General features: G+C 39.9%; 3 protein-coding genes and 1 non-coding gene across 6 annotated transcripts in view; 3 read left to right on the forward strand and 1 right to left on the reverse strand.

The window, feature by feature from the left end:
- Positions 1-1114: 1114 nt before the first annotated feature.
- Positions 1115-3125, forward strand: zgc:172339 (uncharacterized protein LOC564384 homolog). The gene is made up of 2 exons (XM_051382343.1): positions 1115-1499; positions 1632-3125. The coding sequence occupies exons 1-2, from the start codon at positions 1206-1208 to the stop codon at positions 2235-2237; spliced, it is 900 nt and encodes a 299-aa protein (XP_051238303.1). The 5' UTR covers positions 1115-1205; the 3' UTR covers positions 2238-3125.
- A 536-nt stretch (positions 3126-3661) lies between these two features.
- pus7 (pseudouridine synthase 7) lies at positions 3662-13878 on the reverse strand. 3 transcript variants are annotated; one of them, XM_051382339.1, is made up of 18 exons: positions 13746-13878; positions 13436-13552; positions 12215-12511; positions 12030-12117; positions 11622-11738; positions 11394-11538; positions 10839-10856; positions 10400-10511; positions 10203-10280; positions 9882-10010; positions 9139-9264; positions 8978-9039; positions 8722-8882; positions 6421-6547; positions 5587-5688; positions 5047-5176; positions 4742-4833; positions 3662-4235 (listed from the first exon to the last, which is right to left on the reverse strand). In XM_051382339.1, the coding sequence occupies exons 3-18, from the start codon at positions 12499-12501 to the stop codon at positions 4099-4101; spliced, it is 1911 nt and encodes a 636-aa protein (XP_051238299.1). In that variant the 5' UTR covers positions 12502-12511; positions 13436-13552; positions 13746-13878; the 3' UTR covers positions 3662-4098. The 3 variants fall into 3 exon arrangements, with proteins under 3 accessions (XP_051238299.1, XP_051238302.1, XP_051238301.1); XM_051382342.1 differs by lacking the exon at positions 10839-10856; XM_051382341.1 differs by lacking the exon at positions 13436-13552 and having other exon boundaries at positions 13746-13846.
- Positions 13879-14810: 932 nt separating this feature from the next.
- Positions 14811-14884, forward strand: trnat-agu (transfer RNA threonine (anticodon AGU)). The gene has a single exon. It is a non-coding gene; the product is annotated as a tRNA-Thr (tRNA).
- Positions 14885-18437: 3553 nt separating this feature from the next.
- The window catches only part of srpk2 (SRSF protein kinase 2), a 66150-nt gene continuing 62871 nt past the window's right edge, over positions 18438-21716 (forward strand). Inside the window, exons 1-2 of the mRNA XM_051381419.1 lie at positions 18438-18555; positions 18842-18908. Coding sequence (XP_051237379.1) covers positions 18540-18555; positions 18842-18908 — 83 coding nt within the window. The 5' untranslated portion in view covers positions 18438-18539. The remainder of the gene's footprint in view (positions 18556-18841; positions 18909-21716) is intronic.

A 21716-nucleotide genomic window follows, 5' to 3' on the forward strand; every position in this document is an offset into this window, starting at 1 on the left:
AGTGAAGATGTTCTCATAGTAAACAGGAAGTGTTTGGTTCCAGAGGGGTAGAGGTCGCGCTGCCATCAACCTGTTGTTATGTTTCCAAAAACATTCCAGTCTTTTCTCTCACGACAACATGGTGGGACACACACATACACACACACACACACACACACACACACACACACACACACAGAGAGAGAGCTTCACTTACAGAGAGGGAAAGAAAGGCAGAGTAACTGCAGTAACTGTAGGTTGAGCGTCACAGTGGGAAACAACAGGGGGAAGGATGCGCTGCAGTGTAACAATACAGGCTTAGTCCAACAGAGAACGGCTCTATGACAGGATAGACTTTGAAAGACCATATAAATCGACAAACTTCTGCAACATGTGGTATTTATAGCATAGTCGATACAATTACAGTATTATTACAGTATTAATTACTGTATTTAGAGTGGTCTTTGGTGGGCTCCACTATATACTATACTATGTATAACTGTACCTAGTAGTAGCAGCCTTCAGTATTCTGGTGCAGTTAGACCGGTCAACAAGGGAACACATTCTGCAGGATTTCAAATGTAAACTTGTTTGACGTTTGCACAAAGGTTTGTACAGACATTCACTATTATACATGGTTCCCAACTGATTTTTCTTCTCCCGCAACCCTGAAGATGATATTTGTGATTGTGAGTAACGTTTTTTAGGCTCAGTGGTTCCAGGGACTTAAAAACACACATCAACTTGATCTTAATTACCTTGAGCAGATTGACATTGTGAAATATCCTATACATTACTTTTATATATACCAGAAAGCTGTTGCTAACCTTCGTCTACGCCAGACGCAGACAGATTTTAGGACGCATTATCCCTATAAAGAGTCTGTGGAACAGATGGGAAACAGTGACCCCTGTGTTCATCTGACATTAGTGCAATGATGCTTGAACATACTAAATGACTGTAATGGTCTCTTATATTGCCTTTTCGAAACCCTTACGTGGGTGTGCTGGACCTTTAAGATCTCAAAGAACTTTGCTATGCCTGTGTCAGCCACTGTTTAATGGTTTGTCAAATATGGTAATGGTTTGACTACTTGTAAAGGGAACAAGATAAGAATTTGCATAATGTGCCTGAGATGGTATGAAGCACAGAGGAGGCACAAGTCCACACAGCAGGACGTTTCAAAGGGATTAAATGCACTGTGGAGACATACTGCACGTTTCGTCATGATTGTCTACAGAACAGATCAAACGCTTGTCTGTCTTCTTATCGTTGTGATGGCAGGAGCAGAAGTGCAGGAGAACCTCTCACCTGAGTGTAAACAGTTCCTGTACATGGGCACACTGCCTCGAGGGCTTGAGGAGCAGCCTTTCAAAAAGATTTGCCAGTTCTACGAGGGCAAGCCACGATTTGTCACCCTGTATGACACCTTCAACCACATCCCTGTTTATTCTGCGTACACCTTTAAGCGCTCGGATGGCTCCAAGAAGGTTGATGTGCCATGGATGTTTGAGCCACAGGTAGGGGCTGAATATTGGATTAATGTCTTTCCCTCTCAGGGTTGAAAAATTAATTTCTGGTAATATCCTTTGGTGATTAGTCTTAATCTATTTACTGTATAGACAGATTTGTTTTTATCTGTATCCTGACAGCTCTCCACAGTGTCTGGCTCCAGAGAGATGCAGCAGTTCCCTTCAGAATATGTCCAGAAGAGTTTTGAAGATGCCCAGGCCGTGCTTGATGACTACTCTGACAGTGTAATCTTTGAACGAGGTCAGCTGAATCCAGACGAGCACCAGGCCCACCCTGATGACAAAGCATCCACGTACACACTGACTAACGTGGTCCCTCAGGTCAGAGAGTTCAACATCGGCCCCTGGAAAAACCACGAGCACACCATCCGGAGGAGGCTCAACAACTATTGCCGTGGCACTGCTTACGTGATCACCGGGGTCACGACCTCAGGGCACACAATCCGCCGCCACAACATCAACCGCCTGGGTATCCCCACCTACCTCTGGTCAGCCTACTGTTGTACTGATTTTGACCACAACGCACCATACTCTGAGCGCTCGAAGTTCCCTGCATTTGCAGCCAATGGGCTCAACGACAGGGAGAACGACAAGGTTCAAGAGATGACAGTGCCGCAGCTGGAGGACTTCCTGAAGAGGGTAACTTATGTTGGAAGCTCTTTCCAGCTCTTCTATGACAACTGTGTGCCACCTAATAGTGCCAATAGTGCCCTGCACCTGACTTAAAATAGTGGAGAAGGTCCTCCATATTCAGTATAGATTGATATTCACACACACTAGTGTCAGTTAACATTTAGCAGCTAATGGGAACCAATCATTTCACTCAAAATCTATTGTTTTTTTTTAAAACCAATTGATTCTACATTTTGCACTTTCCCTGGGTAAATATAGCTTGCTGCCAACATTTACAGCAGGTTGTTAGCTACTAAGTGGACCTTTTAGCTTAGATTTTGTTACATAAACTGTCCCTAAAAGGTCAAGATTGTCCTCCATGTTAACAAAGAAGAACCCCTTTGTCACTAAGGTACAATTTAAAACATTACAAATTCTCCCTATTATTCCATATTGTTATTCTGTAGTACATCAACTATAATTCAGTTATGTCGTATTAGATGGTGTATGCTTGTTGTGCATGAACTCACCATGAAAACCCAAAGCCTGAGTGGTTGTACTCATTCACTTTATCGCATGTTAACTTATCCTCTTAATGACTGGGAACTACACCTGCCTCTGTAGGCCTTTTGTTCTGCAGTCAGATTAGGCCAACAGTTTTACATTTTCACACACAGCCTCTAAACTGTAGCAGTACTATGCACCACACAGACTAATCCAGGGCAAACTGAGCCTATATCAAGATTCTGACTTTTCATTTTAGTTTTTTGATCCTATACATACACATTATGTATGTATATATATATATATATATATATACACACACACACCTAAAGCTTTACTTGTCAATGAATGTGAATTTGCATTTCCGAGCTGATCAGAATAGAAAACCATAATAACGATTACTATTATTTGTTTATGTTTGGGTATCAAACTGTCATGAAATGTGACCTACAGAAGCTAAATTGTTTAAATAAAGTAAAAATAATCTTTCTCCCATTATTTTTTGTGTGTCTGTTCATTTTTATTATTTGTCATGATATGGTAATATGTCTTTGGTTGTGCTTTGGTACAGCAGGTTATAGATGCCACAAACGGAATCAAAACACAAAAACCAAAAAGTGAAATAATCCAAAACTAGGAGGGCAGACATGGACCCAGGGTGAATGATATGATTAGTAACTGCATTTAGCTTGAGATTGTAGCTGTATCAAGCCCGCTGGCATATGTCATATGTGAGCCCTACAGAGCCTGTTTAGACCAGCAGCAGACTGGTTAGAGCCCAAAATACAATTCAGATCCTTAATTAACTCTGATGACCAGAAGAGGGAGGTAGTGATTATGTAATCTTGGCCACATTGTGTAGCTTAATACCTTTATGTGGGAAGGACAGAACTCTTAACAGTCTTATTGTTCTCAGTAACAAAGATAAAAAAAAAAAAACGTCATCAGTACATTGAACAATATCTCTCCATATGCAAAGAAAACACCAGCATATTGACACTGCTTGTGTCTTAATAACAGACAAAGACACTGCATACTAAACGCTCGCCATGTTTAATTTCTCACTTCGAGTTTTTTCAATTCACACATTCAGCTTAAAGATAAAAAAAACAAACTAATTTCTATACAAAGAGGGCATGCTGAGCATCCTGTGCAGTAAGGAATAATGTATGCGACACCCTGAAAGAACAAGGTTTGCTTTAATCATTGTCAAAATATGCTTAATCACTGCAGCTAAGAAACACATTTGAGCGAGTAAAAACACTACTTTTTTAAAAAAAAAGCTGAATAATGATAAATCGTTGCTCTTTGTACTTCAAAGAAATTACCTTTGGGCTCAGACAGAACCCAATCGCTCTCATTCGCACACACGTAACACACTTAAAACACTCACAACAGTACGTAGCCACAGTGGACAGGTGCTTTGCAGCCTGCAGCAGCAGGCCGTTTTATACCAAAATGTGTTTAGGTCTCAGTTGAACCAAGTGGTGTTGAGCTGTGTCTGTTTCTTGATGCTAGTGTCCAACTTGAGGACCTCTCTGATTGCCATGGTAGCGTAGGTTGAGGGAGGCAGGGAGAACTCCATCCGCAGAGCCCGATACTTCCCCTCTGTCGGAGGAGGAGATAAATAATGTGTCAGGATGTGTGCAAAGAAGGTTATCAAACAACTCATCTCTGGTACAGCCCACCTACTATATCTGTATGTTTATTTGGTATATTTGCTGTATGGTTTAGTTTTTTTTTTGCTTTTCTATTTAACATACAAATAAAAATCTAGGAACCCACTTACTATTTTAAAACAAAGATCCTATTTGCAGCACAAGAAAGCTGTAGTTTCACCACTAATTTCATCTTTTAAATTATTCTGCATGGGTAACAGCTATTTTAGAATAATCTCCATTTTTCTCTTATAGTAATGTAGAAAAGATGTGTAGGGACAAACACCGTTAAACATTTAGTTCAAACTGATCTGCTATGTTAGGTAATGCATTATAGTCGGTACAATACAGTTCAGAAAGTTGCCTCATCCAAAAAAGTTGGTGTTTAATTTTCTTTCGCTCCACAGTTTAGTCCAGTGTACCACAACAGACCAAAACAATCCTAAAGGAACTTACCCTTGTTAAAGACAGGAGCCGGTTTGTTCTCCAGCTTCTCAAAATCACTATGTACCAGAGAGATCCTGGGGTCATCATACTGAATCACCTCCCTGCATAAAAACAAACAGAAATACCACAACACACCAGATTAGAGGTGATTAGAGGAACTGCAGTATTACAGAAGAAAAGCAGTCAAATATCTGCAGTGCACAATAACAGCCTCTGTATAACAATATAGTTGGTATACAACACCAAAAAAGGCCTTTGTACAACAGTACCACAGCATGTTAGGAAATAATACACTAGTATTCAATGCTTCTAACCAGCTGACATCACTGGGTCTGATGATGATGCGTCTGTAGGCTCCCGCCAGAGAATAGTCCTTCACTTTGTGTCTCATGTTGTCGATGTCCAACCCGTCTGCGGTGAGCAGCTCTCTGTAACCTTTGCCCACTGACAGAAAGACACAAGTATTACAAGTAATTCATTAAATTTTATCTGTAAAGCGCCAAATCCTAACATCAGTTATCTAAGGATACTTATATAGATCGGGTCTAGACTGTACTACTTATAATTATATACACAGAACTATTGTATACATTAATTTCCTTTTCTGTAGTAAGCTTATATTAATTCTGTTTTATTCCTTTCATTTAGCTTTTTAAATCAGCAGTTTAGTTATATACATTTGTATCCACTTAAGCCGATATAGCTGTGTGTGGTTGGTGCCTGTGTGTTAAGAGGAATGGGTGTTATTTTCACATACATTAGTGTTAAAACCACCCAATGCTATTTTTCACAGCTATCTTTTCATGTAACATGCAAATAAATTAACTTTAAAATCACACAGAGCCATTTCTTACCATGATGAGAGGGGTAGATGACATCAAACCCAGGAAGTGGCATCACAATGTCATGGATGGAGCGATTTTCAGCCTCCTCTGCAGACAGCACGTGTGCTGTGGCTTTATAAACACATCAGAGACAACTTTAGTATATTAGTTTTATTGTGTTGTGAGATTTTTGGGGTTTTCTTTTGTAGACCTTATCTGGGTAGCAACATATTGAGAACTTGAAAATGCTTTTATTGGGTTGCTTTAATTTCTGGTGACAGTGGAATTGCAAAATAATCGACATTGTTCTGATAACCTTTAATTTTCCCAGCAGCCAGTTTGACATGAAACAGTAGGGTAAACACAGGGGTTACCAATGATCCTAATTAAGGTTCTGTTCCATTTAGGTCAAACTGAGTCAGGGTGCTGCTATTGTGCACGTTGGCTGACTGGAAAGACGTTGCTATACTAAATAGTACCTTAATTAGTATCATTGGTAACACCTGTGTTTACCCTACTATTTCATGTCAGACTGGCTGTTGTGAAAAATGTCTATCCCTGTTCTTTAAAACTCTGGTTAAAGCAAAAGTTTGACATTTGGTTTCTTGCCAGGAATGAGACAAAAAGATTGAAATCTCCCTTATGTCTGCAATTTAAATACAAAGCTACAGCTAGCAGACAATTAGCTTAGCTTAGCATAAAGACTGCAAAAAGAGGTAGACAGCTAGTCTGGCTCAGTGTAAAGGTAACAAAATCCACAAAACCAACGTTTTTTTTTTTTCCCCAGGTACGAAAGAGAATGAGCATATTTCCAAAAAATGTGGAACTATTCCTTAGCCAGGTGAAAAAGGGTGAACTACTAACTTCCTTTGAGCACCAGGTCCCCCTCCACAGCCTTGAGACCAAAGGCTTCGATTCTGCGGCTCACCATAGTGTTCCACACCACGCTCTGGTAGCTGTGGATGTACATCAGACGGTTGTTACGAGGGATCTGAAAGAAGAACAAATACCACTCATCAGGGAGCACAGAAACCTGCCTCTCAGGATATAAATACATTCTTAGTGAACACGATGTTTCAGGGCTGTATGTTGACATTTTTAGCAGAGGGAGTTTTAGCACAGGCCACAAATTTGTAGCACAAGTATAAAATGTCTGTTACGATCACTAATAACCACAAGTAGTGCAGTTCATTACTTAAACATGAAAGTGACTGACAAAAGGACCAAAAATGTTGCATACAGGGCACAGAGTAATATTAAATTGCAGGGACATAAATAACAGGCTGGACTTATATTTTAAATATATCCTTTATAGAACAGCAACAATAACAGTTTACAACAGGAAAGATACTATATAAACTTTATGATATCTCAGTGGAAACAAATCATAAATGTCAGTGAGATAAATCATATTCCTGACATCAATATATTGAGTGAAAAAATGAACACAGACACCAGTCAGAGTCAGGCATTCATCCTGTCCTCTCTCTGCCGCTGTGATTCACTGCCTGCAGGTAGCCTCCCACTGGTAGAGAGAGGATCAAGTGCTGATTTGTGAACCGTTGCAGCTAGTAGAGTTCACAAGAATGTGCCTTATTTCAAGATTCACGGCACATACAGACTGCTTCTCTTTAAGCTTCTCAGTAGCAATTCGGTATTAGCTTTACAACATGCTGTGGTTGTGTAAAACGGTAGCAACTAGGGAGAAAGGAGGTGGAAATATCGCTCTTCTAATTTTTCTGATGTTACTTTGACTTTGTGTGTGCGCAAAGGAGGAGCTGAGCCCCACCCTTATGCGAGGACAGAGAAGCTAGTGTGACCATAAATGTCAGCAAAACGTGGTAGAGAACTCACAGGATAGTTTTCTTTCCTTTTCATTTGGCTAAGGCACTGTGAAAAAAAAAACTTGGGTGTGGCGCTTAAGTGATAATAAAACGCTGGTGATGCTCCATTCGATTCACCAAACACACAAACCTTCACCACACACATGCATCTCAAAGCTGTATCACACGGGTTCTACTGCAGCAATTTCATTCTTTGCAAAGACCAATTTGTTCATAGCGACACAGTATATGTACTGTACTGTACAAACCCTGCGTTTATCCACGGAGGGGTTTACTAAACAGACAGCTCTTATCGAAGCAGCATCCTGATTTAAATTCATACAGTTAACACATATTATACATATTAGTGCTGTTAAAATATTTAATCACGATTAATCACATTAATGTCATAGTTAACTCGCAATTAATCGCACATTTTTATCTATTCTAAATGTCCCTCGATTTCTTTTTGTCCCATTATTTTTTCTCATTTTAATGCTCTTATCAACATGGAAAAGTGGATCGGCTTGCTTTGTTTTTTTGAAAACAACATTTGCTTACTGTAGTGTTCAATTTCACACTAACATTCTCACTTGGAGAAAATAATCTCTCACACAATGTAACACTGTCCATCAATAAAAGGGTGAAAAAAATACTTTGTCACACAAACAGCCCCTTCAACAGCCCTTTCTAAGGGATCAAAACAGGGCGATACAAATTAAAATTACAAAGTGCACATGTAAGGTAAACTAGGACTCAGCCTATAGTGCAGTTAAAGCATGGCTTAATACTTTTCTCCAGTTTGCTTTAAACAGTCAGGCTACTGCTCTTTATTCACCAGAGGCTCAACCCAGCCTCTTATTTCAGAAAGAATGAACAGTAACGGTTACCAATAAAAGGTAAGCCTACTACTTCTTTGCTTTGAGCCAGTTACTTAAACAGACAAGCCTGTTGACATTTTCAGACAACAAGGAATCCATCCATTACAGCGTCTCGCGCTCGCCATCCACTCAAAACGTAACGTCTACTACTCTTAAACAAGTGTGTGCAGCGTGCCTGTTGTTTTGTTTCCGGTCTAGCTAGATCCGGTGTGGTGTTGTAGTTTTTTTAACATTACTAGTTGTTGCAACACCATGTGAAAAAAAATACAAAGTGTGCTAGGCGTTAAAATGGGTTTGCGTTAACGCCGTTAATAACGTGTTAAACCCGGTGCAATAGCCAGTTTGGCTATAAGAGCACTCTGACTGGCTGCATTACTTATTTAGAGTTCTGTACATGTCACCCATGTCACCCATATTTTAAACCTTTAACTCATTATTAGCATCAATAATAAAAAACCAACCAGTCCAAAAGCAGTGACGATGTTCTTCTTGCCATACATAGACAGACCTCGGAGCAGCTGTCCCTCCACACAGCGCTTGTTGGGCAGCTTTTTCAGGGCTGCCTCTGGGTCCTGAGTCTTTGCCCACTCTTCTCTGCAGCGGACCAGGAATTCTTTCTCCGCTGAAGAAAGCAGCAAAGATGGAGGAAGGTTTGAAACACTTTTTAAACCCACTTTATAGATAAAAGAGAAAAGTGTGAGAAAAACTCATTCTTACCTCCGGGACGAGGCTTCAGAATTAAATCCACCACCTCTTTCCAGTCATTTCTCAGGATAGCCCTGCCCAAAACAGAAGGAGGAAACATCACTGGAGTTAAGGCATGAGTTTTTAATCAGCCTGTCACAATTTATGCAAGTATCTCCATGTCATGACCTTACCTGCCAACTTGCTGCGTAGGCACAGCCGTGGTGCCAAAGCGCTGCATGCCATAGTAGTTGATGAAGCCTGTCTGCTTGAGGGACGTCAAGGCCTGATGGACCTGCTCATCTGTCCCTGAGATGTTCCTGATATACAAATATACCAACAAATAACACACTACTGAGTAGCAAAGTCATATAACTGTACAGTTAAAACTGGTGACAAGACTAGACACAGTATATCTAAACAGTTTCAAGAGAAAGAAATGGGGTCTGGAACCACAAAATTAAAAGAAACCCTTCATAAAATGATGTTCAAACTGACAGGACAACATTTAGAGAGTTTATGCTAGTTTTTAATATATTACGTAAATACATGACAGTTAAAGTGGAGCCAGGAGAATACTGGAAGATTCAAAGGTAGCTCATACACTGTTGAGTAGTAGTAGTAGTAGTAGTATCTTAGTGTATTACACATGTAAGATAAGATGTACTGACTGTCCACAGTGACCTGCATTATTTTTTGTTGACTGATAAAGACTGCACAATCTTGGAAATAAGGTATCATCATCATCACCAAACTTGGGTATGTAGTCAGTTCCAGGCCTATGAGGATGCCCTCTGCATTAACACATTAAGACTTGTGGGATACACAGCACCTGGTTGGTTCAGGTAACGCATATCCACAACAAAGCCCTTTCCTGGCCTATAATGTGTTATAGCAACAGTTAAATTAAACATAAATAACAGTAACAGCTGCTGACCTGATGACTACAGTGAAGTGGTTTCCCTGCAGCTCCCCCAGCTTTAGAGGGTGGTTTTTGTAGCAAAAGTTTCCAAGTTTGAGGTTCATGAGGCACTTGTTGAGATGAGCCAACCTCTCTGCTGTGATCCTGAGAGGACGGGGAAAAGGTTTCTTTAATTACTTATCCTGCGCAACATGCCGACCTACCAGAGATCACCTGGCTAGTAACAGCAAAAATAACAAATGCACTGACAAGAGACATTATTTACAATCATCCACCAAACAATTTGAAAATGAATGCACACTAATGTAGTGATTTGCTAAAAGCTGTACGACTCACTTCAGTACTGCAATCTCCTGCACAGTGATGGCTCTCTTGTCCTTGGTTCCCATGTATGAAAACATGTTGGGTCTCAGCCTAGAAAAAAATGAATTATTGTAAATGATGGTCCTGAACACTGGGCAAATAGACCATGAATCTGTTTCTTATTATTAAATGATAATCACTTATAGAAAAAGTAAGTACGACATTCAGACCTGAGGAACTTTGAGAGGACATTGATAGCGTCCATGGTGTCCTTGTTCTCCTTGTATAGGACAAAGTGGCAGAAACTGCCACGGTTTTTGGGCCAGAAGTGTTTCCTTGGAGCTTTATAGACACAGAAAAAGTTGTACTGAAATGTAAAGTAAGAATTGTCTAGCTAAATACTTCACATATCCAAACATAGAAATCACTCACAGATTCCTACGATAGCATAATTGTATAATACTTTTACAAGGTTACCTGAAAGAAAGCAACTTTGGCATTTCAGTTTTTTTTGTCAAGCTAGTGTTGACTCACATATTCAATCCCTGCATTTCAAGATAGAAGTTTAAAATATAATTACAAAACCAAAAAGCACTTAAACGTCCTCTAGTAACTGACACCTAACTCCATGTGCATTTCCTCTGTGCTGTGTGGAGAATAGGTTCTTACCTGCAGTTGTTTTGACCTCTATCCACCAGAGAAGAGCAAAAGGAGGATAGAATAATGTTACTAAGAAAGAGATGTTTAAGGACTGTAGTTGTCAGGGGTGAGATCTCATGCAAGGGCCTGTGAGTGGAGTGGGGCATTTAAAATGGTTTATGCAACAAGGGTGCAGGGTTGTTGTTTTTTTTTTTTTTTTTTCTCAAGGGACCATGGTACTGAATATCTGCTTTCCTTATTGCCATTTGAAGCTTTCATTCTGACCAAACTAAATCAAAATGTAGATCAGAGCATTCCACTAAATAATAAGATCAGTCCATAACCAAAAAGCTGCTTGTCTAAAAACAACTATGAGTAAAAATCTGAGCAGAATCATGAATCATGCAGGTATCTCCATCATGCACATGCAGAAGTGCATGCATCGTATTAACGCATAAACAATGACATAAAATAGGACATGCATAAATCCTTTCTCTGATTATGTAACTACAGCAGTTTACTGGTGATGAATTCTGTACAGACAGTTGAAGGCTGAAGTGTGGTTCAGTCTTTCTCTCCAAATACCTGCTAGAGCTTTCTTCCCAGCAGCGTGGTAAGCCACTATGAACTTGCGTCCATCCCTCTCTTCTGTTTTTGTCTCCAGACCAGGAAACTGAGTCTTGATGGCTTTGTGGACCAGCGTCCGCTTCTCTTTTGTATCATCCATCACCTACAGATGTTACGGGAGGAACGCGGACATTACTGAGAGTTTTAGGTGAGGTCATAAAAAGGATCCAAGAAGTGTAAACTCACCTCAATAGAGACGTTGTCCTCTTTATTCTTGAAGAGCTGCAACTCCCCAAGCTGCTTTTTCTGCTCTTCAGTCAGCACATCAGATTCCTGTGGCGGCTCTTGAGGCTCTGGGACTTCCTAACATAGAGGAAACAAAAGAAAGCATTATAACCTGATCCAGTGCTGTAAAAACCCAGGACGTGACTCCAATTAAGTGATAACATTACTGTGTTAAAGGATGTGTAACTTAATGTGATGGTTGCTTTCTACAACATTTCCTTTAATATCTGTTTGCCAAACAGCATTAATATCAACAAAAACACGTACGAGTGAAAATTCAACAAGAAATAATACCACATTTTGAATTGCGATTTACTCACATTACAAAAATCTCAATAGCAGTCAAGAGAAGTTTAATTAATATGTTACCTCTGCAACCTCTGCAGGGATAGAGAGGTCATCTAAATGCACTATCTTGCCTTGCTTGTTGATTTCGTGCACCACGAAATCTGAATATCTGAGAACAAACCATGAGAAATAATCCGTTAAACAATCTAAAATGAATAATTCTGAAACAAATTATGCAAACTATGTACTGACTGTGGAGGACGAACCTTTCCTTCAAGATTCCTGAGAAGCCCTTATGGTCACTGACATACTTCAGGATGCCCACATCCAACTCAGTGAGGCCATGCTTCATCATATCAGCAAAGGTCTCACCATCCTCCTCTCGATCACCTGCCTCACACTCAGGCTCTTCCTCCTCATCTTTGAGGGAATGGCCTCCATTCTTGTGATCCTTCTCAACTCTGGGTTTCTTTGATGGTGTGTCTTCCTGTTCATCCTCTGGACAGCCTCTCTTTTCCCCGATCTGGGCGGGGACAGGCTCTGATTCAGCCATCAGAGCCAAGCTGTAGGACATAAAAAACATATTGAAATGCAAACATTTAGAGTACACTTAAAAGAGACACTCCTCCAATTTAACACTGAAGCTTAGTGGTCTTGTCATGGAGAGTACTGCTACTACTGTGAAAACAATTGTGTATAATGTCTACTGTAGCTCTGGAGGGAGCTTTCTAAGGTCTAAGAAAATAATGCTTGTGCCTCTCTCTCTCTCTCTCTCTCTCTCTCAATATATATTTCTTCCTTTACTTTATTAGACAGTAGAGAGCAGACCGGAAATTAGGGGAGAGTGCAGCAAGAGATCTTTGTTCAAGATGAGTACATGGTCAGCATTTTAAAGTGCCTAGCCATCAGGATGCACCATGGCAACACCAAAAAGTCTGTTATATGTTATATTAGTCCCAAAGTATCTGAAACAGATCCCCTCAGTATCCTGAGTTACTAATGCCCATCAGATTACAGCAAGTGTGGCAAATTTAGGCTTGTCACTGTAGAATATCAATGTAGGTATCTGCTCCTTTAAAGTTCTGTAGTGCCAGGAAATAGAAGCAAGTTACATTTCCACATTAAAATAATAAATAAACACAAACTCAGAAGTGTAAGCTCATCACCCTGGTTGAAGTTAGTGTGCAGGATATATATTGGAGTATGGACTTGGTAGTATGCTCACGTCTTCTCACCAGGCCCCTGCATCCAATGCTATCTTTACACCGTGGACCATGATGCAATTCAGCTCATGTCACACTTGACATATTGTAGTTGTGTGACTATACCACCACTAGCAACATATAACAACCAATGTATGTGAATCTACAGTCATTTAAAACTGCTGCACTGGAGTCAAAATAACGCACATTGCAGTGTCTGTATGAGTAATGGCAACTAACTGAACTAGCACATTAATGGCCTAGAAAACGATGCTACTGGCTTACTGTTTGTGGAGCAGGGACAGCAAGAGACAGTTGTGGACCTGAGACACACTTCTTGTCTCCCAGCTGCTGCCAGACACTTGCAGAGACGTCTATGCGGACCCGATCTTGAAGCAGACACTGAAAGACACAACGAGCACATTGCTGAACCTCTCATAAGTTAGCAGAGCCGCTAGCGTATTCGCATTGTCATCTATTAACCTAAAGCTAGGTAGCTAACATAGCAGCAAAGCTAAGCTAAAAGCAAAGCGGTGTGGAGAAAAAAAAAGGGAAAAACCTTTGTGTTTCTAGCTAAAAGTCTACTTCAACTTACCTCAGTTTGGGGATATTCAGAAGAGTACGGACAGCAATGAACGCCAGCTTTTCCCACACACGTGTGTGTGTGTGTGTGTGTGTGTGCGTATGTTTGTTTGGTTCCGGAAACAGATCCGACCCTGAAGCCCTCCCACTGCACTGGTTGGTTGAGGTCCTGTCAATCAAGTTTCTTCCCACTTGTATTTATGATACAGAATACTTGGTTTTATTAAAAGTGCGGATTTGTTTTTACAAATACTTCAAATCACATCTAGCTTTATTCACCAAGTATGTGTTCACAAACAGGTGATTTGGCTCCGGGTTTTCTGTATTATAATATTTATATTAATAATATAATATTTAGGATTTATTTACTTTATGTAATTAGTTTAGTTTCTAAGTATATTCATTTTTCTTACGGAATGTAAAATGGCAGCCATGATATAATTTTACAATTATTAATGAATTAATTGATAAGTTTCTAAATAAATTAAGACTTAATTACCGTAATAAAAATGACGTAATTACAACAAAAACTAAAGTTAATTAACGTAATGATTTACACAAATCTTTTATACAAATAAAAAAACAGGGAACATAGAGTGAAACAACAGATGTTAACATACAATTAAAAGAAAAAGGGGAGCCACACAAATACATAAATAAAAGCGTGCAGTCAGAGGTTTCAGGGAAAATAGTTTCATAGTTCATCTAAAAGCTTAATATTCAGTTTGTTGTTTAGTAAACTGAGTGATTTATAGCAGAGGTTTCAGTTCTAGGAGAAAAAGGGATCTTAGTGATTTAGAGAATTTATGTTTTTGCATAGAAACATTTTGCAAAGATAATGAACTTAATCATATATTCAAGAGTGCCATCATCTGAAAATTATATTATATTAAGAGTAGTTAACAGTTTCATCAGTGATAGCCAAATGTCCAGTTTAATGACAAATTTCATTTCTCTGCAGATCATTTCCCAATATACTTTATAATTTAATTATAAATCATTCTTCTCAATTATCGAACGTGCCACCGACTCAATTTTTCTACGATAGTGAATTAGAGCAGATAACTCCATGGATATCGGCGCCGTGGCTTAGTTGGTTAAAGCGCCTGTCTAGTAAACAGGAGATCCTGGGTTCGAATCCCAGCGGTGCCTTTTCAATGTGGAAGCAGCGCCGATGGTCCCGGGTTACAGACTGACGGTAAATTACATGATAGACAGAAATACAAGTCATGATTTCAATTCAGGGGTAACAGATTTCACATAGAAATCGGAGGGTATGTGGTGAAATGTGTAAGGACATTGACATTGTATGAACTGTGCATTAATAACCTTTGTGGAGTTATAGAGCTTTCTTATGTCACTTTTTAATGCTGCTCTTCGTTGTCAGTGTCGGTGTTTGGCATAGACCTGCAACACTAGGCCTAGTGTGGATTAATAGATTAGACAATGACAGAAAATTAATTGGCAACTATTTTAATAATCAATTAACATTTTTGAAAAAATATTAATAGATTAATTAAACTAACAAACAATTACACCATAAATAAATTAGTTGCTGCCCTACATTACTGTTATTATATATCTTCTTGAGCATATCTGATTGGGCCTCTTTAGAGCTGTTGTTTTGCTTTGTTCCAATCATGACTAAATTTTTATAGCTGATAAATGCTGTTAATTAGCTTAATATGACACAGGTGTTTGTGCTTAAGGCTTTTAAAAAATTGACTTTCAGTCTACAGTTTTGTCTTTGACATGGTAAGGAGAATAAACTGACTAATAATTCTCCATTTTGCCAATATCAAATACATTTATGAGCAGTTCTAATCACATTTTACATGGTGAAAGTAATTTAATATGCAATGCTTAATGGTGAGAAGTGAGAGAGAAGTGATTAAGGGGCATAAGATTCATTCATTATGTAGTCTATTATAGCCACCCTTGTCCCTTGTTACCCACTCTTCTGGAGAAATAGATATGTGTCAGTAAGAACAATATACAAAAATTCAAAAGTCTTGGTACTTACTTATTTCCTGAAGCCATTTGTGGTCATTTATACTGTGTGGCTTCTAATTTAAATGGAAAAAGTGTTTAATTTCACCTCTAAAATGTTCTTCTTAAACCATGTTGCTTATGGTTCTGTGTATAAAGACCTGCTACAACTTATCCCTCTCATATCCAGAAATTAAAGGGACCAAATATGGCAAGGTCTAGGGATTTCAAAGAAGTATGCAATCTTTGCAAATACAGGATTAAAACACAAGTTAGAGGGGCCCAAGCCTAGTTACTGCCTATATCTTCTTTTACATATGAGCTCTTGTTTTGAACCTGTAAGGGGTTGGGGATTATAATTATTGTAGGCTATGTCTAGTGACAGAAGACTACCTCGGCACTATGAAATCTTTTGTGATTTCCGACTCAGAGTGCTCTGTGTGGTTTTAACAGGTATTATCATCCATAAACATACATTTTTCAAGTGACTCCAAGTCTTACTTGTCTGTTGGAACGCTGCATAAACTGTACCAGGAGCAGTGAAGCCTGGATTATTTATGACCTTAAGTTTCTATTCTACTATTCTGTCTTTCATGCACCATGAAAGACAAGATAAAACTGTAATGACATCAAAACAGAAACTGCAATGTTGTAGAGCATAAAACGCCAAAAGTCCAACAAATCTAATAAATAGCATAAAGCTGAGAGCAGCTATTACTATAAATAATACAGACGCAGCATCCTGGGCTTGCTACCAAGTCTTTGTACTCATGTACAGTACATAAAAGTATAACATAGTGGAGAAGGAGTATCTATCTATCTATCTATCTATCTATCTATCTATCTATCTATCTATCTATCTATCTATCTATCTATCTATCTATCTATCTATCTATCTATCTATTATGGATAGATATCATCTATTATAGTGGGGCTGCTAGGTTGAAATAGTCATAATAATTGTACATTTTGTGATAAAAGCAACAAATCTGGCACAGATGTAGCTTTATATGTTATGAAATTATATAAATATCAGGGCACTGTATTTTGGCCCATGAGGCCCAAGGCTGCCAAATAGGTGCTAAATATTTTTTTGCAGAAAAGCTGGGGGGAAAGTTTGATTAATGCAATGAAAAATAAAGGAATATAAGCATGTACTCAAGCACGTTGTTTACACTTACACTCTTCAGACACAGAGGTGGGCAAGCTAGTGATGCCACTGCACTTTGCACTTGCAGTGTTTAACATAAACCATAATGCACTACAAGCTTATCACAGGCTTTTGATGCCTCTGCTAGGGTGGTCAGTGAGGTTCATACACACCCTCATCTGTCTTGGTCCAACCCCAGGTAGTTGGTGTCAAAGGTAACACAGGTGACCGGAGTAGTGCCTGTCCTCACACATAGCCTGTCTGGTAAGTTGTTTATATGTTGTTCAAGAGAGGCACTGGCTGGTGGAATCTGCTTTACATTGTTTTTTCCTAAAAAAAGTGTTTTTAGGCATCGTTGACATTGATGAAGGTACTGGTTCTGTCATAGTCCACAAACCTCTCAATGCTCTGTGTTGCATTTTAGGTATCTTGTTTGGTGCCAATATCAACAAGGCCTCTGAGATGGAGATGGAACATAATTAACTACATGGGATGACATTGTATTGGGTGGATTCTGTGAAACATGAAAGGATATTAAAAGGTAATTAACTAATTCATTTTGAATTAATTAGAGAACTTTTGGTTAAGGTGAAAACTGTTAAAACTGCTCCTGTGAGCAGATTACGGTTTGTTATTTTTCTCTCTCTCAATTCAGTCCCATTGGTAATACAGGACCTCTAAATCACATAAACAAGATAATAGCAGATTCTACTAACATGTAAAATAATGCTTAATAGTAAATTATTATTTACAATTAAGGTACTATTCTCTTAATTCACAAACTATTATTGTTATTATAGTATGATTGTAAATAAGCGACCAAACTGTATTTAACAGAGTTGTTTGTTTATGTGCTCAAAGTGTGATTCAGAGACCTGTTTTGGTAACATTGGGAGTGAATGGAGAGGAAAAAGAGCAACACAACCAGTAATCCGCTCACAGGACCAATTGGTGACTAACTTATAAATAACCTGTTAGGCAGTTCTGCTTTGTTAGGTAGCTAGCAGTTCGTCAGGGTTAGTAAGCAGTTACAAATGTGTTAAGCTAAGTGTGTGTGTGTGTGTGTGTGTGTGTGTGTGTGTGTGTGTGTGTGTGTGTGTGTGTGTAAAAATTAACCTTTGTCCAACATGCAACTGGTCAAAAATATTGGCGGTTAATCGATTAACTGTTAACCGTTGACATTCCTAACTGGTTGTCAATAATCATCCTAGTCGGTAATGTTTCACACATTAGTTTTCTTGTTTTTCTAAGAATAATAGATTTTTAGGTCTAATAGTTCACCTGGTGGACACACCCCGTGAACCTGCTGCAGTGGTCAGGGGTTCGAGTCCTGCCTGTGGCCCTCTGTTGCTTGTCTCTTTCCCCCTATCCTGTCCTGTCTAACAAAGGCATAAATCCTCCCATATATATATAAAATACTTAACATTTAGGTAAAATATTAATTTGTGCTTCAGCTAGTCTAGGCAGGAGTGCACGCGACTCCCGCCTCAAACGACAGAGGGAGCGCGTGTCATCTTGAGAGGTAGCTCGGGTTCAGTGTGTGTGTTTGAGTCTGTGTATGAGAGAGAGAGAGAGACAGAGAGAGACAGAGAGAGAGAGAGAGAGAGAGAGAGACTCCGGCTGCTGCCACCGTGCTGCCCGCTCCTGCTGAGGGGAAGAGGAGGAAACATGAGCTCCAGGAAAGGTGCGTATCCCCCCTCAGCCTCTGACCTGGCTATGCTACCGCACTTCTGTTGTATTTGTAAATGAAAAAAAAAAGGTGGCGGAAGTTACGCTGGCAGATAGCTTACCGGGGGCATGCTAAACGACGATAAATGACCAGTGCCAGCCAGCCTTTAGAGCCTGATGATGTGTGTTTGTTCTCTCTCTCTCTCTTCCTCTCTCTCTCTCCCCGTCCGTCCCTCCTACACCCTTTCCCCGGTCTCGGACGTCGGTCATGCCCGTGGATGAACGTAACCTCACCCCGGCAGTGATGGCCATCCAGGCCAGAAAAAGGAGGCCGAAGGGGAAGAAAGACAGAACGGGTCACAATCGGAGGTAAGCGGGGCGGCGGCGGCGGCTGATGACTGTGCGACGTAGTGAGAGTGAGAGTGGACGTGAAGTGTTTGTTTGCCGGGGTTTGGTTTGTTGGCAGCGGGTCCCTCTCCGTGTGACGCCCGGCGCTGCTGCCGGTGCGTCGGCAGTGTAGACTGTGCGCACATATGGCATAAAGCGAGTATTTTTATTCTCCTGACACGCTACTGTGCAGTGTGGGAAGTTGCCATTTACGTTAGAGGACTGGGTATCTTGGACGATGAGCTCCCCACCGGTCCCCACTCAACTCCCTATTCCAGCAACATTTGCATCCACACTTGCCTACAGTTCTTCAGCTTTATACCTATATTTTGCCTCTCTTAGATTCCAGTGCTGATGAGCTCTTGATTGTTTTGTTTTTTTGGACTGTGAGGTTGCAAATGGGAGGTTTGAGTGATGTGACAGCTCATTTCCATGGTCCCTTTTGCAGTAGTGATGGCAATACCAGACAGATAAGGAGTACAACACCTTCTTTTATACGGCTTGCCTATTTGAGGATCTCTCACACGTTTCATTATGTAACTTCTTGCATCTGTCAGAGCATTATTTCCTGGTGTGTGCTTCTGGTTTTTGTTTGGCAGCATTACAGGGAAGATGCACGGCTATTTCAGCGTGAGTGTTTGCAGCGGGCTGGCGTGTGAGCAGCGCAGTGGCTCTGTAAAGTGCATGCGAATTGGAGTGGAGAGAGTGGGGGCTTACTTCATGGCATGATGCTATTGGAGCGACGTCAGCGGCAGCCAAAGGAGGCATCAATTAGGTGATACCAACGGTGCGGCCACCCCAGGGGGCTGCTGGAATGTGCTGGAATTCCCAAACACCTGCACATTGACATACAACAAACAGATGTGTGTCCACCCATGAATCTAGTTATTACGATATTCTGTCTTAATGCATGAAAACATTGTGTCAGTGGTGAAATAATCCCATGTACTGGATTTTCATCTATTTCAGGATTTATTTATTTATTTTTTCCAGATAACAAATGAGTCCAGTGGTAGCCCAGAGATTGGTGACATGTGAATGTGGTCTTGCCTTTCGCCCAATGTATGCTGGGATATATACAGTAGAGCTTAACTCTGATAAGGATTAAGTAGGCAGAGGAAATGATTGAGTCTGACTCTAGATGACTCTAGATTTAAGATTATTTTCCCAAATATTCACAGTGAAGTAGGAAGTACTAATGCTGCTGATTATTTTCTTGACAATACTAGATTAATTATTTATTCAGGAAATAGCAGGAAATGCATGTCACAATTTCTGATGTCTTAAATTGTTGCTTTTGTCAGTGCAAAACAGAATATACCGTTTTCTATCATATAAAACAAGAAAAAGCCTCAGATTCTGATTTTCGAGAAACTGAAACCATGGTGTTTTTTGCTTGTTGTAGGACAAACAATTAATCAATTATCAAAATAGTTGCCACTTTCTGTCAGTCGATTAATCATCTCAGCTCTACAATGAAGCAAATTGCATAAATTCAATTTCAGGAACACAAGACTTTGCTTTCAGCCACATCTCATGGCTTTAGTGGATGGAGTTTGCTCATTTGTCACTGAAATGGTTAATTTCTTATCAACTCTTATCACCTACTGAAAATATGTAAACATCATTAGATATAGCCTTTATTTAATCCTTCTTCATAAAGTGAATCCAGATCCTAGATTAGATAAATCTAATGACATATGTGTAACCATTGCGTATCAGTTTACAGAACATGGTGGTGACTCAGCTCTCAATTAGAGCCAAGCATGTTTGACAGCATATGACATGATGAGGTTTGGCAACATAGACTTGACAGACCGCTCAGTGGTATCTTGAGATTAGATTCTAGGATTTGTCATCCAGTTGAATCTTAAAGATTCACGTACGACTGCAGCATCTTAGTTTCTTTCCCGCTGTTTCTGTCTCTTCATCTTTCTACTACATAATGACATATACACTAGCTTAGACATTCATCCATTCATTTCAATTCACCCCTGTTTTGAGACGCTTATTAAGGGTCACAGTAGCATCAGGGCAAGCAGACACACCCGCTCATACACAAACTCTCTCTGTCTTAAAGGTCCAGTGTGTAACATTTAGGAGGATATATTGGCAGAAATGGAATATGATATTCATAGGTATATTTTCATTAGTGTTTAATCACCTGAATATATGAATCGTTATGTTTTGGCTCGCCTTCCATGGAGTCCGCCATGTTGAACTGCCATGTTTCTACAGTATCTCAGAAGGGACAAACCAAACATTGGCTCTAGAGAAGGGCGTTTTTCACGCATGTTATGGCCACTGTAGTCCGTCCTTCGTGCTTGGAAGGGGAATGTGAAGCGAGTGAGTTGCGATCTGCAACTACATCGCTAGATGCCACTAAATCTTACACACTGGGTCTTTAACAGGTTGTGATATTCTTCCAGAGTCATGCCTGGTCTCTGTTGAAAGTCTTCACACAGCCGAGACAAGCTTTGTGTTCAGAAACCACAACAGACTTGCGTACAAACACACAGACAAAACACACACACACACACACACACACACACACACACACACTTCTACCACGAAGATGCTTTCACATCAGAGCAATGTGTACTGGGGGGGGGGATGTTCAGTCAATGTGTGAGCATTCACATAAATGCTCACACATTAAAAAATCCCCACCTTAGGAAGTGCCTATTGTTCCTCAACCCTGTGCAACATCTGACCTTACCTCACTCAGTCTGGCCAATAAACATGCTAACAAAGGCAGGGGGAGGAGAGATTTAACTAAAGCTTAGAAGA

Source organism: Dicentrarchus labrax, unplaced genomic scaffold (assembly GCF_905237075.1).
Source record: "Dicentrarchus labrax unplaced genomic scaffold, dlabrax2021, whole genome shotgun sequence".
NCBI lineage: Eukaryota > Metazoa > Chordata > Actinopteri > Moronidae > Dicentrarchus > Dicentrarchus labrax.

What these genes read in the sequence shown, in the direction of transcription:
- zgc:172339 (XM_051382343.1), top strand. Translation starts at nt 1,206, where the DNA reads ATGATTGTCTACAGAACAGATCAAACGCTTGTCTGTCTTCTTATCGTT. An exon ending in CATGGATGTTTGAGCCACAG is followed by an intron (nt 1,500 to 1,631) that starts GTAGGGGCTGAA and finishes GTATCCTGACAG; the next exon opens with CTCTCCACAGTGTCTGGCTC.
- pus7 (XM_051382339.1), bottom strand. Translation starts at nt 12,501, where the DNA reads ATGGCTGAATCAGAGCCTGTCCCCGCCCAGATCGGGGAAAAGAGAGGC. An exon ending in AGGACAACGTCTCTATTGAG is followed by an intron (nt 11,539 to 11,621) that starts GTGAGTTTACAC and finishes TAACATCTGTAG; the next exon opens with GTGATGGATGATACAAAAGA. An exon ending in AGACCCAGTGATGTCAGCTG is followed by an intron (nt 4,834 to 5,046) that starts GTTAGAAGCATT and finishes GTTTTTATGCAG; the next exon opens with GGAGGTGATTCAGTATGATG.